The sequence below is a fragment of the Phaethon aethereus genome, assembly GCF_964289735.1.
Source record: "Phaethon aethereus genome assembly, chromosome: 11".
Taxonomy (NCBI): domain Eukaryota; kingdom Metazoa; phylum Chordata; class Aves; order Phaethontiformes; family Phaethontidae; genus Phaethon; species Phaethon aethereus.
This window is the reverse complement of record NC_138587.1, coordinates 6,429,623-6,450,647: the sequence shown is the minus strand read 5'-3', so window position 1 is coordinate 6,450,647 and position 21,025 is coordinate 6,429,623. Positions and strand designations below refer to the sequence as shown.

Sequence of the window (21,025 nt, the reverse complement as noted above, 5' to 3'; positions counted from 1 at the left end):
TTTTAACGGGATCTCCCCCCGCCCCGCTAGCAGTAGTTCATTCAGTTAAATCGACAACTTCATGTTTTGGTCGTGAGCTGTGGCAGCTCTCGGTCTCAGTGCGGGAGACAGACCGTGCAGCTAAGTCTATATTAAGCTGCACTTGGCTGGATAAAGAGAATTTATGGTGATGCTGCCATGCTCCATTTTCAGCAGCCTGTCAGCTGTGCAAACCCTTCTGACATTTCAGTGCAGCTGGTGCGGCCCCCATGGAGCGAGGCAGGAGACGGCCATTTTCTAGAGCATTCCCGGGGCGCTACGCCCGTCCGTGCTTCACCCCATCCCTGAACCGCCGCTGGTGGGTGGAGTGGCGTTAGCGGGACCCACGAGGTGTGCGGGTGAAATTCTGCACCGTGGGAAGAATCAGCGCGAGGTCTCCGGGTCCGTCATGTCTCGGCTACCTCAAAAGGGCCGGGGACCGCAGGCTCCTCACCGCCTTTAGCCAGGCCTAAACCCCGACCGAACAGTCGCAGGCGGTTTCGGCGTGGGCGCAGCCACCGCGCAGTTGATGGGCTCCCCCAAACGCCAGATCCTGGTTACGGTAAAATCCTCCGAGAGGGAAGGCGGCAGCCGAACAGTTGGCCCAACACACGCCTCGTGCCTGGGGACGGCGGTGCGAGCGGGAACGGGCACCAGCCCGGGGAAGCAGCCTGAGCGGCCCCGCTGCCCAGGGGCAGGGCCCTCGCCCTGTTTCTTGACGGGCCTGTCGCTGTCATGGACGTTATTTGCACTGTCAGCAGATCTTGGCCGACAGTTCATCTCAGGTTGACCCTTTTCCTACTTTTTAGCATTTTTTTAAACAGAATTAATAAGCAACTACGAAGATTTACTTTGCTAATATTCATAGAACCGATATCACTATAGAAGATTGCCTGAAATCCTTTTTTTCACTGTGCCCAGTCCAGCTAAGAAGTACCTCCTTCTTTGTTCAGAATATTTTGTAGGCTTCTAAATCTACATGGCAAGCCAGAAAGCCGTATCTCCAACACCACTGTGCTCACGGCCGCTTTGTAAAAGCAGAGTAGCATGGGCGGGTAATTTTTCCACTACAGCGCAATTTCAGTACGTTGCAGTTTGGACTGTTCATTGGATTAGGAAGATTTCTTCTCAAAATTTCAAATATTCTTTGCAGGGGGGTATCGAATCCAATCCTCACCTTGCAACTACCAATGTGTCTTTCATAGGAAAGAAACTGCAGACGAGAGGCTGTGAAGCCAAGCCCCACCAGTTTTTAAGCCATATTTCTCATTACAGCCTCAACCACGGCTCTGCTGGCATCTGCCAGCAGCAAAATAGTCTCTGCATGATGATGGTCTCTCTTTGCTGTGTTTTGTAACAAGAAACATGGTGTCCAAAGCCCTGTTAACCTCTATTAAAAAGCCATTATCCAAAGGCCCTCATTTAATTAATGCTGTTACACAGCGGGGAAGAGGGCAAAAATTTAAGAACAAAATAAGCAGTAAAGGAAAAAATAACAAAAACTCAAGCCAGGAACCTAACGGCTCCGTTTGCCCCTTTGGTATTTCAGGGGACATCCTTATTTTATATTATGCAGTAGCAAGCACAACAGCAGACCCACACATCAATCTATCTGGTCTAGCAGTTCTAACAGCCGGCGACTGCTGCCCATAATGGAGTCCATAAATGGTTTCCTGATGTTATCAAATAAATCAATGCTCTTCAGTAGCTGGTATGTTATTCTCCCAGACGATGCTGTTTGGGTCATAGAAGCTGTCTATTCAGTGGTTACTTATCGCTTGCTGATTTCTTGACTGTAAATAAAGCCCCTGGCCACCTTCTTGTATTTCCATGATCTTCAGCCAGGCCATCTTGGGCCATGGTCTTATCAGATCTGCTAAGTTAAGTAGGGTCAAACCCATGAAGTCCTCTCGAGAAGGAAAACAGGGATACTGAGAACACTATCAGGTATTTGAAAAGCAAGTTTTCTTCTAAGTTGAAATAATATCACTTGTGGATACCACGATTAGGAAACACTATACTTCTGGGAGCGATGCCTTCTCCGTCAGATGCAGAGCGAAGGGCTGCCTGGTGACACCTCTCCTGGTGACATGGGTGCTAATCCCACAGACGTCCAAGGTGGGTATCACATTTTGCCTACTTTAGGTCTCTCCTCCATGAGTTCAGGACTCACTTCTTTTTCTAACACATTATTTAGTGTTTTGGTGCACTGGAAACAGCATGTTAACGCAACGAACGACACCCTCCAGCCTGGACACACACTGATGGCCAAGTCTAGAAGTCTTTTCCAAGGCTAGACTCCCATCTTACTCCCAATAACACTTGCAGGTATTCCCCTCGGAACTTTCCAAAACACTCACTCATTCCTCAACCTTCGTTAAGACAGGAAAGCCACTTCCATCAGTAGCACTTGCTATTTTCACGCCAGTTTGACACTTGCTCAGGAATCCCTGGACTAATAAGCTGCTGCACGAGGTGCTCTGTTACCAAACGGCAGAGAGCTGTGCCGGCAGCTACGCCCAAAGCATAAGCAGAAGACAAGAGCTACCTGCAACGATCACGAAGAGATCCCTACGGGTAGCAGCTCAAAATTCATGCTAAGTCGGTACCTAACAAGTGTTAAATAAAAGCGCTTTAAGAGCAAACTGATAGAAGAAAAAGTCTGCCCTTGGTAAAGAACAGTTCATACCTATTGCTTACTGCTTCTAAGGCAGGTACTCACGTATGGATGAACTCTTGCAAGAAACCCAGCAGGCTCTCGTGCAGGACTGTTTCACTTCATTGATTTTTCTCACTTGTGCGTTTTCTTCAAAACTTCCAGCCTATCTCTCTTGAAAGCAAAAGGGTTGATAAGTTCTTAACTCAAATACCAAGAGGGGCCCACCCCTGCGTCACCATTTGACACGAAGCAGGCCATCAAACCATGCTTCGAGTGCCTAAGTGTTCTATTTTTACGGTAATTGATGGGACACATGCTGATGCCAAATGCTCGAGAGCAATTTCTATAATGTTGGCTTTCATTTTTTTGCTTATAAAACCCCCACGTTTATTCCCCCTATTACCAGTCCATGGCATTTCCAAGCGCCAAGACATTAACTGGAACGAGTCGGAGAATGTGCCTGTGTAACATAACCTTGCGTCACTTTTAAGAAGCTCATAGGCTTGATGGGGCAGTCTAAAATTGACAAACAGTAGCATGCACCAAGCACGCCCAGCAATGCAGAGTAATGCAATACGGGGATTATAGAGGGTCAGATGATGGGTTCGGAACAATAACAACCACTAAGTAACCAGAGCAATCATAGAGAGACACCCTGTGGGAAAAACACCAGGGATCATCTTCTGGGGGGGTGGGAAACACCACCACACCTCCAAATGGTTACAGATATAAATATATCAGATTAAGTTTGTTGCTTAAATAGAGTAAGGACGTCTGACTTTTGAAATATTTGCCCAAGCCGCTTGACAGGGAGCTGCAAAGTCAGGCCCCCGTGCGAAGCGGCAGGTGCAACGGTGACGGCGTGGGGACGGGATGGAGCAGTGGGGACGGGGGCATGAGCCCCTCGCCCCTGCCCCAGCAGTCACCGAATCACCGCACCTCACTGCGTCAAGGTCTGGCGGTTCCTTTGGCTCTGAGAGGAGCAAGCGGAGCTGCATCCCCTGTTTCAGTGGGACCTGGATGCCCCAAATTTGGCCCCTTAAAAGGACATGATGCTTTTTTTTAAATTTTATTTTTTTAGGTTCTATTTTCAGAGAAGTCTGAGAACAGCTACACTGGGTTCTCCCTAGGCAGTAGGAAACCACTTCTGTCATCATCCACATTCTTTATTAGAGGGAAAAGAAAACATTAAAATGTGTAGGGAGAAAGGGGGAGCATGGAGGAGACTTTGGTCATGTCAGAAATTAAGGAGAGAAAATTTCAGCCTGGGGCAGAGTACTGACCCCGCCACTGGCATGTCCAAAGCAATCCCGCAGGGAAAAGCACGGCGAGTCAGACGTGTACATCTTGGTTTGCATCAAGAAGGGTTAAATAATTAGCTGATGGGTTTCTAAACCATTTCAACTGTTTTAAACCATTTAAAAAGGATCATCCAAAAGCCCATGATTCCGGAGCAGGAGACAGCTCCGCATATTAACGTTGACTGTGAGGTTTTGCTGGTGGCTGCTGGGGATGACACTGAGCACAACTGAGCTGGTCCTGGGGGTCTGGGCTGACCCAGGGCAAACCTTTGCTGCATTCAGAGCCAAAACACGTTCCAAATTTCACCCTTGAAGCCCTTGTTTCTGTGCTCGCTTGCCAACGAACAATGCTACACCTCACCTGCCATGCCCTCACCTATATACATATACATGCTCTTTTTTTTTTTACTGATCATGTTTTAAAGTGGCTTGAGCAGAACTCTCAGCAGGAGGACACACGATGCCTCCTTGGACCGTGCTCATTGACAAAGCAGCAAGTCTGTGGCTGCAGGAGGGAGCTTCTACTCCCAGATATCATTTATAGCACAATCACGGGCAAATTGCTGAAACACGCAGCACTAACGTCTGTGCTAACTTGGTATTTTACTTTCCCAGCTTGCGTTATTGACCTGACCTGGGTAAAGCACTTCCAAACACCTGGACGTTTTCATCCCTGGGTGGGGGTTTGTTGCCTCCTCTTCCCAAAGCACAGCGCTAACAGCTGCCAAACAAATGAAAACCAGCTTGTGGTGAATGAAAACGGGTCTGTGAGAGGGCATTACGTGGGGCGTTTACCCAAATATTTACTATTATTAACCAAGGGTTTATTATTCCAAATCTAGGTGCAAGACAGGCTCAGGCTTGGAGGTTCAATACTTGGCATCAGAAATGCAAGCTCGGACCCTCGGAGAAGACATTCGTTCTCCACGCAGCCGGCACAGGAACCTGTCTGTGGCAGCATATGCTATTTAGCAATTACTTACTGTTAACTCTACCTTTATCCTTACAACTTATCTATGCTCTGGGTTTGCACGGCAGAGCCTCAGGACTGACAAAAGCCTCACACTAAAATCAGTAGCTAGAATTAAACTTCAAAATGTCCCCTCCCTTTTTCAGCCAAGTTTATAGTTTCCCCCCAGATGTTGCGCGGCAGCACTGCCAAATCAGAACTGTAATAACACAACGCCAAGGACTCTTCCAGCAGCGACAGCCACCACCATAACCTTTTGAATGAGCGATCGCCTCCATGTTTATAGGAAACACTGGATTTGGCACAAGCCAGAGCAGATAAGAAACGGAGTCATTCTAGGAAACGACATCACCCACCACATTAAACATAGGGTGTATCTTTCTTTTATAGCATCCAAACCTATCGCAGCCCCATACCTTGTATCATCCTGCCACTAAAACGTGCCCGTGGGCAATAGAGGCCGCGTGGCGATCTCGTTATGTACGCACGGGGCACGTCCTTCCTCAACCTCAGCCCGGGAACAGGTGGGAAGGTTTCTTCTAGAGTTACTCCAGCTGAGCCCTGGCTGGCTGCAAACGCTTCTCCATCTGCAGCTCTTCGATGACACTCTAATGATTAAATATAAATTGAGACTCATGCGTGTCTGCGCTCAAGACGGGCAGGAGATGCCCTGGGAGACGGAGCACATCCCTCTGCAGTTAAGGACTTGCTGAAGGATTTATGGTGATTTCCTTCAAGAGAGACAGACATGGATAAAGAAGTTGGATGGATGGCAAGGAGCTTCTTGGTTAAAGGTCTTGCTACTCTTTCATGAAGGCCCTGATATCTGTGCCCTGTGTCCTCCTGGGCCACCAGCACTCATCACGACTCACACCATCCCTTCTTCAAAGGGGGAAACATCACATCAGGTTTGACTTGCTGCATCAGAGCATGGGGTAATTGTCTTTGATGATAAATCCTGCCCTGGGAGATGACCCATGTGGCCCTGAATCTGTGTCTAACAGCTGTGAGGGGAAGGTCCTACCAGAGAAGGCAGGGCATTGTGTGTCGGACAGGGTGTCACCACCCTTATCTGCTGGTAGCGTGGGCATCACAGCGACGCTGGGAACGGGAGAAAGCGTCGTCTTTGGAAAGCTCAGCCAGACGTTGCAGACACACTGTCCGGCACGCAAGGGCACTTGGCCAATTTGTGACAGGACCGGGCAGGTGAAGGAGAGAGCTAAACAGGAGGAGAGAAGGTAGATGACAACACAGCAAATGTACAATTCCCTCCTCTTCCTCTCTCCAGGCCTGTGGTGGGATCAACCCTGAGGTCCCACCCTGTAGGTCCCAACACTGAGGTCAGACTTAGAAAGCAACCAGAGCTTCCAAAGTCCCAACCACACATAGGTGTGGGCAAGGACCACTACTGGAACGACCAGCCACAGCAAAACCCATCGCACAAAGTTTATACCTGAAAGCTCGAACTGTCACCATGCTCAGTCCCATCCCTTCCCCCAGCAATGCCAGCTATGCCAGGATGAAAGTCCATTTTCTCACCGCATGGTGAAACAGCAAACATCCATACATGCAGAGTCACCCAAATTACATAAATCCAAACGCTAATTGATTCTAATGAAGGCTGCATTAAGTGGGAAAGGACAGGCTGCTCCCAGATTAGAGCTGTAGATCCCCTTCCCCTGCTCTACACAAATACCACGTTCATCGCTTCACTTGATTGGAAAGACAGATAATCCCTGACCGATCCGAGGAACGACGCTGGGCTCTCCATGCGGTGGGTGCCAGCAGCCTGGTGCCTTCAGCACAAGAACAAGGGCAAGAGCAGGGGACGTGGCAGGAAGAGACACGATGCCCAGCACAGCACAATGAGAAAAAGCACACAGAACTGTTCAGGTCTTCACATCGGCAAAATAAACTGAGATTCCCCTCCCCTCCCCCCCAGTATTTATCTCAAACAGCTACAAAAAGTGACAGAAGTAATCTGAAAATCACTCTGGGAAGTTTCTGTTACCAACAGGATAAAACATTCCTAAGGACACAGAGTTTTTCCCCTAGCATAAGCTCCCTAGGAAAAAAAAAAATCCATGGAAAACAGATAATTGGACTCAAACTAATAATCATTGAAGAAAATAAACACAATTAAAAGTTTTGCTTTAACTTGATAGATTTCAATATTTGTGTGGGGCACTGCTATAACTGAGGCTCTCAGCTTTCTACCTTAGAAATTTATTAAATATGATAGACAAGCACAAAGGAGGTCAAAGAAGAGTGCGGAACGCAGAAATCTTCCTAGGAGAGGTGTTAACTTGTCCAGAAAGTGTCAGGCAAGCGCAGTGACTCAGAAGCCGCCTCCAGAAGCGGCTCTGCTGCATTAATCCTCAAAGCCCAGGAGATGGAGCAAAGCTGCAGCCCTTACAGGATTTCCTACGAACGTTTGGGGACTGGCTGGGCCATGGCGGAGGCTCCTCGGCCGCCCGGGAGCCGCGCAGCCTTGCTGTGCGCAAAGCATGGCTGCTGCGTTGCTCACTTTTAAGCTGAACAAGTTCAAGATCATCAATGAAAAGTCAGCAGAAACCTGCAAGGGTCACATCACGTATTAAGTCACCTTAAGGGGCCAACGAGTTTCATGTAAGTGCATCCGGGGGGGATTTTAAAGATTTGTGATCTTTGAAGTTTTGCCTGTGCTCGGGGGGGGAGCTCCTGGTCTGAGCCTCGTCCCTCCCCGGTCCCTGCGCCCGAGCAATGTCGCACACCGGCCTCCCCCAGGGCTTGTGGCAGCTCCCACAGAGTTTGTCCTCCTGCATCTCGGAGTATTTCTGTTCAAAACAGCCAAGAAAAAGCAGGCAGCAATTAAAAACATCAGGCACAGCTTATTTTAGCACAGTGTCCTAATGCCTTTTTAAGGATTCCTGGCAAGGAATGGTTTTTCTTCTTCATCCATCAACTGAAAAGCACTCCGAAACGCTCCATTACGTAGGGTTTTATGTGGTTTTTTACTTCCCCTCCACACTCTCAGCAGCAGCATGTTCCACCTTCTAAAGATGCGGCCGTTTGTGGCCCTGCGGGTCTCTGGGTGCCTTACATTGGTGTTGCACATTGTTAACATCTTGGCTTTGTTCTGGATGATGCTAGGTGAGAATTTCTAAATCTTTCTTCAAACTGGAGGGAGCAGGAAGGATTTCAGAGGAGTACAAGGGGCAGGAAGGCTCCTCAATGCCGCTGGTCGGTCACTAGATGTCCTTAGTAATCCTGGCGAGGAAGGGCTGTGGTTCAACAGCAGAGAACACAGATGAGGAAGGCATTCAAACAAAGCACAGGTAATTCGTGTTTCAGCTGTGAACAAATATGATAATAAACACAAGTATGTCTTTATTACCTCTTCAGCTGCGTCATACAGACCGAGTCTCCATGAACAGCCGTACATGCCCATCAGAACATCGCTTCAGAAATGCAGCGCAACAAAGTGAGGTGGAGGTCTGCAAAAAGCAAAATTGAGGGCCCTGGGGAACAACTGGCGAAAATCGGGTGTTGCACAAGCTGCGCAGCACCGCCAGCTCCCTCGCTGGCGACGGGGATGTTGTGCCCTCCCACTCCTTCCCCGTGCCACCCAAAGCCGACCCCAGCCCTTCGCTACCTGCCCCAGGCAACATCAGGGAAAGAGAAGTTGGCTCTTCTTATTCTTTCCTCTTCTGGGCCTCCTTCTTGACTCTGTACTTCCACCCTTTGTCAAAGTTTCCAAGAGCACAACTCTCAGGTGTGCGGAGAATGACAAGAGGGGCTACAAGTGCTGCACCTGCCACGCCACCGCTCTTCCATTTCCAGCTCCCCTCCAGCTTAGCTCTTGCTTACTGGAAGCTGCAGTCAGGCTCTGAACTCTTGCCCTAGAGATTTTATCCCCAATATCCCCAAATATAGCAAACCATCCACAACCAAAACCCACCTCAAATTCCAATCTTCTCAACAACCTCATCCAAAGTTGTCCTGGTCCTGCCCGAGCCAGCCGGGAGGCCAGGCCGAGTGCCAGCATTGTGCCAACACGATGTGTTGGACTGAGCTAAACCCCAAACGCTAATGGAAAAGCCAATACAAAACTCAACGGCTACAGCATTAAAATAAAGGAATGCAAAAACCAACACTTTACATGGGGCCCAGGCCTTGTTACACACCTCATTTCCTTTTTTAAATGAAAAGCTTTGAGAGTGCTGATAAATAACCGCCAGGCTGCACCAATATCGTTAGTTCTGGGTATTTGACTTCATAGCACGCAGCTTCCTGCTCAAAACACCAATGTTTTGTCACAGCAGCAAGCATGATTCAATGAATGAAGCACTTGTGAACAGATAAACCTCTAAATTACTTGGCAAAATGGAGAAGTGTGAAGACATGGGGGTATTTTTAGCGGGCACATCTGCAAGTTCTTGTTAATACCTATTTTTACCATCAACCTGGAAATAAGCATAAAATTCAGTGGTAGTAGCGAAGCTTATGGATGCCACAAAAAGGAGGAAACTACAAATAACTCTGAAGAGAGAAGAGTGAGACTGAATAATCTCAGCTGCTTGGTGACCAGGGTGTAAAAGCAGTTGTACATTTAGAAGCCAAGTTGCTCTTCCAAAAAATTGGGTATCTTGGAGGGCACAAACTCAAAAGAGGACCCAGCAGATGAGCAACACAAATCCCAAGAGCCATGCTCCAAATGGGAAAGGCTGCAGCAATTTTTAGGTGCAAGGAGAGATGAGCAAATAGTATTTCCAGAACCTGAGGCCACCTCTGTCTGTGCATCACGGCCGAGCTGAGGCTGGGCAGCAGGTCCAGAGAGCGACCCTGCCGGGGGGATGCTGCATGAGCCCAGCTCAGCTCCTGCGGGGCAGCTGTGCTGGAGAGGCCCCTGCAAAGGCACCCAGCACCATCCCTCCCTCTCCTTATAGAATCATTAAGGTTGGAAAAGACCTCTAGGATCATGAAGTCCAACCATCAACCCAACACCACCATGCCCCCTAAACCATGTCCCGAAGTGCCACATCCACACGTTTTTTGAACACATCCAGAGATGGCGACTCCACCACCTCCCTGGGCAGCCTGTTCCAATGCTTTACCACCCTCTCAGTGAAGAAATTTTTCCTAATATCCAATCTAAACCTCCCCTGGCGCAACTTGAGGCCATTTCCTCTTGTCCTATCACTGATTACTTGGGAGAAGAGACCAGTGCCCTCATCGCCACAATCCCCTTTCAGGTAGTTGTAGAGAGCAAAAAGGTCTCCCGTCAGGCTCCTCTTCTCCAGACCGAACCACCCCAGTTCCCTCAGCAGCTCCTCATCAGACTTGTGCTCCAGACCCCTCACCAGCTTCGTTGACCTTCTCTGGACACGCTCCAGCACCTCAACATCCTTCTTGTAGCGAGGTGCCCAAAACTGAACACAGGATTCGAGGTGCGGCCTCACCGGTGCTGAGTACAGGGGCACGATCCCTGCCCTGCTCCTGCTGGCCACACTAGTGCTGATACAGGCCAGGTCCCCTTGCACCATCAGAAATTCAGACTTCCAGACGTGTTTTGGGAGGGTCTGAACTGCCCCGTGCCAAGCTTCCCCCAGCAATAGTGGGGCCCTTGACGATTCCCCTGCCCTGCGCTGGGGCATTTGCACAGCAGCCAAGGCCACTGACCCTCAGCACCCAGCCTAACACCACAGGCCAAAAGAAATCAGACCATGGTGACTTACTCTCTCCTTTACTCTTTAAAGCCCTGAAGTAACACACACTGCACTTTTCCAAGCACTCGAGCAGAAATAGGAAGAATGCTGAAGTGGTTTTGGTAAGCACACTTTTAAGTTTATTGACCTATACAAAATAATAGGTCTAAAAAATTCAGAGTAGTAAAAGAATAAGCAAAAAGAGCTTTCGCATTTCTAGAAGGCTATACAAATATGCAAAACCAAGGAAATAAGTTATTTTTTTATTTTGTTTTTGTTTGTTTAATTCCAAATCGCAACTCTAATAATACAAACGACTAAGTACCAGCTTAACAAGTGTGTCCTTCTGTATATATTACATGCTCTGGAATATTGGTAAAAAACGTCAAAAAAGTTTATCAGAAACTTTTCTATTCACAATATGAACAAGGAGTAACTAATCCTTTGTATAAAAGAAAAAGAGCACCATTTACGGAATCCTGAAGCACAGTACAGCTGAGAAACGAGAGAGATTTTACCGTATGCAAACGAGCCGTCGGGAATCACGCAAGATAACCCATGCTAATTTGTTCCTACAGATGGATGACGTGAGGTAGGTTTATCCCTCTTAGACCAAGACTGCAGTCACACTTTTTCCCTACACAAATGGTTTTGTGAAAATGCTGTTCTGTCACTTAGTGACTTTGCAACACACCTGGCAGTTCAGATGACTTGCGGTACAATCCTAATGCCCCTCATTTTAAGGCACCCACTTGGCTGTTTGTGTTTGCATCCACCTTAAAATACTGGCCGTTACAATCAAATTGTTCGCCGTGTGATCGCTGGAGCTCCCCACTGTGGATCCTCGATTCGCTGTGGCAGAGCAAAATGTCATCATCACCCGATGAATGGGGGTCACTGCGCAGCCCCTGCGAAAATTTGCCTACTCCTCCGCACAGGGAAGTTGTACCATGGAAAGGTCATTAAATGGGAGGTTATTAATTACACTTTATCATGGAAAAGAGTTCAAAGTTTACTGCTTGTTTCCAAAATCCACAACTGCCTATAGTTTTACATGATATATTGTGTCAGCAAGTTCTGTTCTTTCCAGAACTTGCTTGTGGTGCTAACAAACACTCTTAACCACACCCCAAAAAATGGATAAACTCATTCAAACCTCCCTAATAAAAAAAAAATTATAATCCAGCCTTCCTTCAAGTAATGTTCCAATACTGATTAAGTCACCCTTTGCCTCTCACACACACAGAGTATCTATCCTTCATAAGCTTATGAAAGTCCTTCCAGGTCATCATAAGCCATGGCAGAATAACTTTTCACTCTTCTTTCAGACATCAGAATTGTGCTCCTAGAATTCCTGGTTTTTCCGTAAGAGTCTCCTTTTCACATTTTTTTTTTTTTCCTCTGAGGTTTGCCTTCAACACCTTCCAATCTTCCAAAAAAGTGCTTGCTAAATATAAATACTTCAACCAAGTGCTGCATCTAGTCATAGATTAAACCGTGGCTTGCCCTTGCTCGTGTAGGCTATCTGGATTCAGAAAGAAACGCCATTCATGGTAAGACTTTGTCACCTCGCTACAGTCCCTCTTAATGCTGAATTTAATCTTTCCCAGCAAAACAGCCTGCTTCCTCTTCTTGTTCGGTTTGGAAGTTCCACCCGAGATCTGCCTCGGAGTCACAGCATTTTGTGCAAGGCACGCAAGGGTACAAATGCGGGTCTGCAGGCGATCTACACCAGCGTCCCAGGCTTTGAATCCTCATGCCACAATAACCGCTGCTCGTTGCTGTGCAAGTCTTCTTCCAACCGGCTCTCACCATCGCCGCCCAACTGGCTCGTCTCTGCATACGCTCTGCAAGAGAGACACGGCAGCAGGGATCAGCAAGAGCCAAGGGTCTCCCCCAGATCCCCACGTGCTGCACAAACTCACGCAACCCCTTCAGGCTTAAGGAACGCTGGTTATTGTGAGTTCACCCCAATGTAATTTGGAACCTAACACAAACCCGGGTTTTGTGCTGTAATTAGTCAAATGGTGTGCAACCGGATCTCAGCTTCTCAAAATTATCAAGACTGCGGAGCATATCGATTGCTCGTTTGCCATGATCCCATTAAAATAGAAAAACAGAACAGACAAGTGATCAGACAAATGATTCACAATATGGAAAATTAGTATCTAATAAGCCTTATACAGAAAAAGCTGCCAAAATAATCAGTTTTCAAAGCCCAATTACAGGAAGTTAAGAATTTAGTAGAAACTGTATTTTTCCTTGAGTATCGGTGGCACAGTTAGTGGTGGTACAGCTTCTCCACAGAGAGAAGATTTGCTCCCACAAAGTCCATTTTATAATTACTCTTCATCCCAGCCCTTTGAAATAAAGCTGATTTTCTCAGAAAAAGCACTTTAACTGTGAAATGCATGAGGAAGGACAGAAAAACTTGACATACTCTACTCACCTGCTCTGCAAAGGAAGGTTGCCATAAACATTCCCGTAACAGCTGGCATAAGAGGAATGAGACAACGTATCATAGTCTGAAAGTCCCAGTGCAAGTGGGTTTCGCCAGTTCCCAGCAGTGTTTGCAGAAGATGCTGGAATTAAAAAAAAAAAAAAAAAAAGAATTACAGCAAATTAGATCCTTCTCCAGCTAAATCAGCTGAGCCAAATGAGACAATTCTCATTAGCCATCTCTGTGGGTTTCTGTAGGGCACACAAGCAGACAAAGCAAACAGAAAATATGATTTACAAGCCCTGTAAGGGAGGAAAGCACTGTGTGGGTGGTATTTGGGAGCTAGGGAATCTCTTTAAAAAGACTTTCTGACCCATTCAGTGATGCTCATTGTACTGTATTTTGGAAACCATCATGGTAACTGCATTTACATGGCATCAAGTTTTGCAGGCTGCTTCTAGTTGATAAACATGCCTGTTTGAAACTCATGTGGCTCTTTGTGCTTCTTTGGACTACTGGGCTTACGAAGAGAAAAAGACAGTTTTACCCACAGAAGGCGGCAACAAGCAAGTCTTTCTTCCCAAGCATGGAACAACAAGATCTTATTCAGTTCCTCATCTACCTTTTGGGACAGAGCTCTAGCCTTGCTTCTGCTCTGCTGTCTTCAACGAGGCAGCGGAGGGGGACAGAATTTGATGCACAGCAGGGACTTACGAAAACACTTAGCACAGAAGAAATCAGACATTACCCAAAGAGAAAGACGACACCCGACTGCTAGGAGAACACGGCACCTGCAGACCAGCAAAGCCCAAACTCCTTTGAGATCCTCTGTCAGACTCAAAGCCTGCCTGCAGGCTATGACCCTGTTCCTTTTGACTGGAGGCACGTTGGTACCAACCACGGAGATGCTCTGCTACTAAGGCCTTGTGAATGTTTTTGGTTATATGCTCCGTTTTAGCAACTTGCTTTCTTGGAAGCCTTAGGGTTGCATATGGGTTGTGCGGTACTCTGTCCACTTCATCCTCATGGTAAGACCTGAATTCCCTGTAACGGTCATATCCATAATGTGCCGATGATCGATAGGAAGGATTGACGCTGTACTGTCCCTCTGTATCACTCTCGTAAACGTATCCTCCATTGTAATAAGCGTCAGATTCGGTGTATGGGGAATATCCAGAAATATAGTAACTAGAGGAAGAAGGCTGCTCCTGACCTTTGTGGTAGACACCGTTGCGGACATCCTTCTGGGCAAGATTTGGCATACTTCCTGAATTTGCGGCAGAAATGTTTTGCTTCTTTGACCGTCTTCGACCCCTGGTCCTATTGTCAAGCGTCTGAGTAGTATAATATGGATTTGGAGTAGGTGTCACACAGTAATATTCTGCACTTGACTGGCTAGTGTAGGATGATCCATCATCAAGGATCTCTGTGCTGCTGCTTCGCTGGGACTTTGAGAGGCCGAAGGCTGCCTTTTCATCAGGAGTCTCGGACAGCAGGTGGGTTTGGGATTCCAGACTTCCACTGCGCTGCCGGCGATGGTGCGGGGAAACATCTGGCCTGAAACAACACAGATGCAGGTTGGTTAAAGGCAGTCACACACAAACATACACAAGAGAGTTGGAGAGAGCACGCATGGGCAAGTCAGGCATGCTGCCTCCCCAAGGAAAGCACAAACCCTACGTGGAAAGAAAAGACTGGGTTTGTATCTGCACGGCAAGAAAATCAGCTTGGCTGAATTTTACATTTGCTGCAACAGTAAAAGATATCTCATAAAAATCTATCACAGTGAGCAAGGCTAACCTGTGACAAAGATACCTGCACCCAAAGTGCACAAACTCCCACTTTGTAACGATTTACAGGAGGGCGCTCTCAGTTTTTAAGTAGGTCAAGTCTAAACAGCTAACAGCTAGGAGCAGAACATAGGAAGATGGGTTTCCTGTAGCTCTGTCTCTCAAGGCTGCATTACCCCAGCCAAATAAACCACAAGCTCTTGATAACATTGTAAGATTTACTGCATCCCTCCTTCCCCAGCATGGATTCTCAGCTGTCTAATAACACAGGTGAGCCCACGTTGCAGCTGTCTTCCCATGGTAAGGGCACTAATTGGGATCTCTCTCCTCCAACTGGACACTTACTTTTTCAGGAGGCTTGTAGGAACATAATCCACAGCAGACATCTGTCAGCTTGTGAACAAGTTTTTGTGGGGGGACCACTACCTGGTGGACAATACATTTTCATAAGCCTCACTTTGTTAGAAAAGGAGGCTACAAAGGAAATGTAAAACAAATTCTGGCTATCTTACAAGTATTTTACAGAAACCTTCCGAACAAGCATTACTTGTTAAAATTCCCCATAGGTGAAAATGACCCTTCTCCTATAGTCTTTCATGATCAGATGGGCATTACTTGTGTGCCAGCTTCCATCTCACTCCTAATTTTGCAGACACCCATCTGTGTATGCTGCTATTTGCCCAGACAGGGTTTGTGCTCACATAAATGCTCTCACTCGCATGTCACAAAGCTGGTGCAGAACTGTGCCAGGAGATGGTAGCTGCTATTAACCTTGTGCCTCCAATATCCAGGAAAGACATTTTGAGAGCCTGACCCTGCTGTACGGAAAGCTGCACAGCAAAGGACCCTTTGCCCTCTTAACACCATTGGCTTTTATTCTTCTGCTGCCCAAGATGGACACGGCACTTAAAAACAACCCCCCCTTACTGTAAGTGGCTGCTACTGTAGGCGTTGCGTGTGAGCACAGGGGTTGTAGGCATGCTTCTCCCACCATGGGGCTGGGGCGGCCGGTCCAGGGTTCGGTAAGGACTGCTGTGAGTCGAAAGCGGGTCCCTGTCATGGAGACAACCCCAGTTAGGTTAAACGCCACCCAAGTCACAGCACACAGAATACGCGCACCCTAAGTCTTGAAGGAACAAAATGAAGGTCAGAAAAACAGTTAAGGGCATAACTGGATGTGCTTCCCCATATAAAGAACAGAATTGTTAAACGGGAATTGAAATTCAACCTCCTCTTGTCGTTCAAGGAAGGTCCTCGCAGGATGACCGGTAGGAAAAGCTGCTGCCAAAGAACAGAAATATGAAGCAGAAGAGACAGAGCAGGTAACAGGGAAGCAAAGGAATCTGGTTTCAAAATGAAGCACATCACAGTTAAATGGTTACATATGGCTGTAATTCAACTTTTAAACTTCATGTGGAGTGTTCTGCTTATCTTGAGGGACAGACGAGAAAAACGCAAAGACATGACATTGCTCAAAACTTTAAAATGTTTTTAAGCATGACTTCAACAACCTGCTCATGCAAGACAGTCCGAGAAATATCAAGATCAGTGGGAATCTTGAGAACAACTAGCACCAGATCAAACCCACATAACATGATCACACAACCATCAGCAGAGCTACTGCTATCAATGCACTCCATGGAACTGTTGTTCTAGTTCAGAAAGTGCCAGATCCCTTGGATACACACAGGAACCTCAGCCAGTCACTGCAGCTGGCACTAACGATGGTAGCTGGTTGAACCCCAGTAACTCTGCTCTGACATGGAGAATTGCCCATCAGGACTTAGGTGAATTCTGTATGGTTTAGCAGTGTACCTGTTGAAATACCAATACCATCAGGAGGGAAGGATATGGTTTGGTATTACCTGAAGCCATTAAGCACAGTCATCAGGAAAACTGTTAAGTTTAGTTAATACTGAAAACAAACCACAGAAACGTACACAGAGTGACAGTAACTGGTGGGCACAAGCAATTCCTTAAATACAGCCCTTGCTATTAAATTTCTCACCCGTCTTGAACATCTTCACAGAGACTACGTTACTCTACAATTTCAAAGACTGTGACAACTACTTATCCACACTTCTGTTACTAAAGAGGAAACTTAGCTCCCATCATCAAATCCTGTAATCGCAGAAGAGTATGGAAGCAGCAGGCTCCACTGGAGTCCCCATAGGAACAGAAGTCTTGGCAGGGGCAAGATGGAGCTCATGGCAGCAAGGCAGAGAGCACGGCAGCAGTGAGACGTGCCCTACCTGGAGTGTCTGGTTTCCAAGAGCTGCTCATTTATGGATGACTTTCTGAGATGAATTCTCTCCACCCCAAGGGACTTTGGTGGAGGAAGCCTCGGAGAAAGCTGCGCGGAGCTGGGTCTCTGTGCTGGCACAGGAAGCGATTCACCGACTGTTGGAAAGGAGTATGTATTTTCTTAGCAAAATCCTTCATATTTTTACCCTATATGCAAATCTACAGCCCCTAAGCAGAAACACTTTGCACTACAGAGACAAGGACAGAAGCTGTGAATCTAGAAAGGCTCTCCTGCCTGAGACACTGAGCTCTCCTCCGCACAGACAGGACATCACGGAGGCTTGTACAGATTCTCAGCAGTGCCGACTCCTATGGAGATTACACATGGTTTGGGGCTGTGCCAGATCACAAAATGGAACTTCCTTGGGAAAACACCTGTTTGCAGCATGATCCTTCCCAAAGCTGAGCAGCCAAGCTCAGCCTCTGCAAAAGCCAGTTCCTCTCCCCTCACCTTCCAGCTGTTTACTTGAAAATGACATTTTAAGAATTAGTTTTGAAATACAACCTAAAAGAGACTGACTTCAAAAGCAACTGAATGAGCAAAGACAACCGACAGACAAATTTGGCTGAAGGCAACTGGGGAGACGCTGGTTTGATCCTTCTTCTCACTTTGCTTAGGGCACAACTCAGTCCCATCAGAGCCAACAGGAAACTCCAACTAATACATATAAATGCAGCACAAGCATCACAGAACACATTCACAAGCCAGAGCCTTGGCTCTACTTCTTCTCGTACAAGCAGGAATCAGGTGCAACTCCATTTTAAAGCACCAGATGGGTTGTACAAGTCTAAAACTGGGACAACGTGAGATCAGAATCAAGGCCTAACTGAAAAGTGAGTAATAATTTAGATAATGTTTGTCCCCAAATGATGATTATCCAGTTTAAGGGAGAGGCAAGCTTCCCTTCCACCTTGTGGAACAGGGCGTGAATGTGTGTGTCTGTGGGTGTGTGTGTGAAATGAGTAAGCTGAGCAAACACCATACCCATGCAAGATACAAGCTCACTAGGTAACAGATAAACATAAATAGATTGTCAATACCAGTGCATATTCTACTTTTTTTGTAAGTTTTATAGTAGCTGTGAGGACAGAAGGGCTGGGCAAATTCTCCCAGCTCGTAACTCCTCCAGCTGCTCATCCGCCTCCGGACAGGTCCTAGGAATGAAGTTTGGTGGTTTTTTTTGGTAATTCAAAACCTTCAGCTCACAAGTTGGTCATGTTAAAACCCAATCACCTTCTCTAAAGACAATTCAGATCAGCTCACAAAGCAGACACTTTCAATAACTAACCCTGATTAGACATTCCTGATGAAGCTCTTTTTTATCTCAGCTATAAAGTAATTTGTCATTAAAAGACACCAAAGTAGTAGGTTAAAGGACATTAAGTCAAAGGAATGTCTCTGAATGGGCACACTCCATAGGAAGAAAAGGATAAGCAACATACCATCATCATAAGTTGTTGTGTCAGACAAAGAGCTGCTCTCAGACGGAATTATATCATCTGTGAATGAAAACAAACACTTTAAGGACAGGAGACCCAACATAAATTTCCAAATATCACATACAGTTTATTTTCTACAGCTTCAGAGCCAGCTGCTACTTGTAATGTTCCAATCTGTATGCTTCAGCCTTCAACAGCCTGAAGACAGTCCTACTTTGGAGTCTATTGTGACCTACTTGTGTTCACTGCAGTTCAGCAAGCTACCTATGTAATTATCAAAGGAGATTTTTTTCAAATGCAGCAGGAATCAGGCCAAGATTTACAAAGGTGTTTTCCAGCCAACTTCCAACAGATCTCACAGGGTATTTTGGTGCCTCGATAGGAGTCAGGAGCCTACACAGACATGTAGATCCTGGCTGCTAGCATTTCATCTCCTCTAGGTATACCTGAAATCCCACCAGGTAGGTACAAAATGCTTTTTGAAATTTAGCATTCACTTTTGAATGTTCTACCAGCACACAAATTCTGTTTCAATTAAATTAATATAAATCCAGAATAATTCCACTGATTTGAATCAAGTTATTGCAAATTCCAACAACACAGAGAGCAGTAAGTGTTGTACAGACATTGCAAATTTTTTCTGTTTCTTTTACATTTTATTATTTATTCCAAGTGCTTTACTGCACCTGCCTGTCCTCTCACCTTGATATTACACACTACCACTCATGCAGAAACAGCCTGTCCTTGCTAAAGTTTAGAACAAACCAGCAGCAGCAGAGAAATTAGGCTGGTGATAAAAAGCAGCACAAGAGAAAATTAACAGAATAATCTGTTCCTAGGCTGTTTCTGGCAAGACACAGTGCTGGTGGGGTAAAAAGCCTAGATGAACCTCCATGCAACAGGGAGAGGAAGCAACAAAAAAAGATGGTAGCAGCCACTTTGTGTGGGACACCTGCTTCCTCCATCATGCACCATGAGCATATGCAACATACGTTGCTCCCTTGCTGTCACGCTTTGCTGCGAGGAAAGGTCTTGTTACAGGAATTCAGTAAATAGAGCAGCTTTTCAGGAACAGCAAAACACGAGGGCTGGCCCCTGCCCTGAGGGGACTTGTCAGACCACCGAGGATGGCTTGCAGCTCTGCTTGCAACCTGACACTGGGAAAAAGCTTCAGGAGAGTTTATTCACATGAATTTGACCGCATGGTGGTGAAATATGGAACCGGGCCCAGCGCAAGGAGGAAAAAACCTACCTAGGAAAAATAAACAACAGTCTAAAGCTACACTGCTGGATTCAGGTGGGGTCTGCAATGCTCACATATGGGGGAAGCTCTGAATTTAAATCCTAAAGCTGTGTAATTCCCTGCAAAAGTGGAAGGAAGAAACTCTGGGCTACAGAAGCAACAAAGGAAAGGAAGAATGGAACACAGGGAGCAGAAGACAGTCCAGTATGTCCTTCACCTCCCATCCCCTGGGGGCTGGGATGAAAACTGCTATAGGTTGATTCAATAAATCAGGGTTACTATTTAACACACAGTTTCCAACAAGTCATTCCCCAAATTCAGATGCAAGTGACTCATCACTGCTCAGCCTTCAGAAACCCTGTACCTTGAGCCCGAGAGTACCATCAGCAATGGTGAAAAGGTTACACATAAAATCAATTATTGAAGCCAATGACGGTTCTGCTTCAGGTAAACAAATACACGCTGCAGTGCACGAATCAGGAACTGGAAGGGAATGCAGCTAACTTATTGCCGGCTAAGGATTTGCTGTCTTGCAGTCCCTACCTGCAGGGAGACCCTCTGAGACACAGAATCTGGTCCCTTCTGGCTGTGTCCACCTTCCCAGACAGCAAACAAGGAAGTCATGTATCCAATGATGCAAAACAATGGGCTAAATGTATTAAGGACCAACTCCCAAGCTGCTTGTTTGCCCAACAGGACAAAAACCTGCCTGCAACAAATCACAGCGAGCATGCACAGATGCTGCCCCATGGGGCTCTCGCTGCTCACAGGCCTTCAGTAGCTTCCTGGTCGTTACTACACATCACATGTCCCATGTAATACAGGACCTCCCACAATTAGTATCCAGATTGGTGAGCAAGAGACTGGAAAAACAGATGTTTTCCTCATCTCTGTCAATCAGGAACTAGCTGGGCCACATTAAATAGTAATCATCAACCTTTCAGAATAAGCACTTTGTGATGATGGATAGCCCAGCACTGCTGTGGTTTGCGCTGGGTGAGAATCCAAACCAAACTCTCAACGGGAATGGGACACGGCAAAGGTTTCCCCAGCAGAAACCTGGCAGTGAACAGGAGAAAGGTCTCCTCCAGGGAAAATACATGTTGGCAAGAGCTGTCATCTCAAGGGTCAGTAAGAGGTCATCAATATAAAAAGGAGAACAATTTTGCATTT

General features: G+C 46.6%; 1 protein-coding gene across 1 annotated transcript in view; it reads right to left on the bottom strand.

The window, feature by feature from the left end:
• Window positions 1-11,616: 11,616 nt before the first annotated feature.
• Window positions 11,617-21,025, bottom strand: part of FRMD4B (FERM domain containing 4B) — a gene marked incomplete at its 5' end in the record, with an annotated part of 83,202 nt that continues 73,793 nt past the window's right edge. Inside the window, 6 exons of the mRNA XM_082004725.1 lie at window positions 11,617-12,482; window positions 13,085-13,217; window positions 13,824-14,632; window positions 15,793-15,918; window positions 17,118-17,265; window positions 18,613-18,669. Coding sequence (XP_081860851.1) covers window positions 12,362-12,482; window positions 13,085-13,217; window positions 13,824-14,632; window positions 15,793-15,918; window positions 17,118-17,265; window positions 18,613-18,669 — 1,394 coding nt within the window. The 3' untranslated portion in view covers window positions 11,617-12,361. The remainder of the gene's footprint in view (window positions 12,483-13,084; window positions 13,218-13,823; window positions 14,633-15,792; window positions 15,919-17,117; window positions 17,266-18,612; window positions 18,670-21,025) is intronic.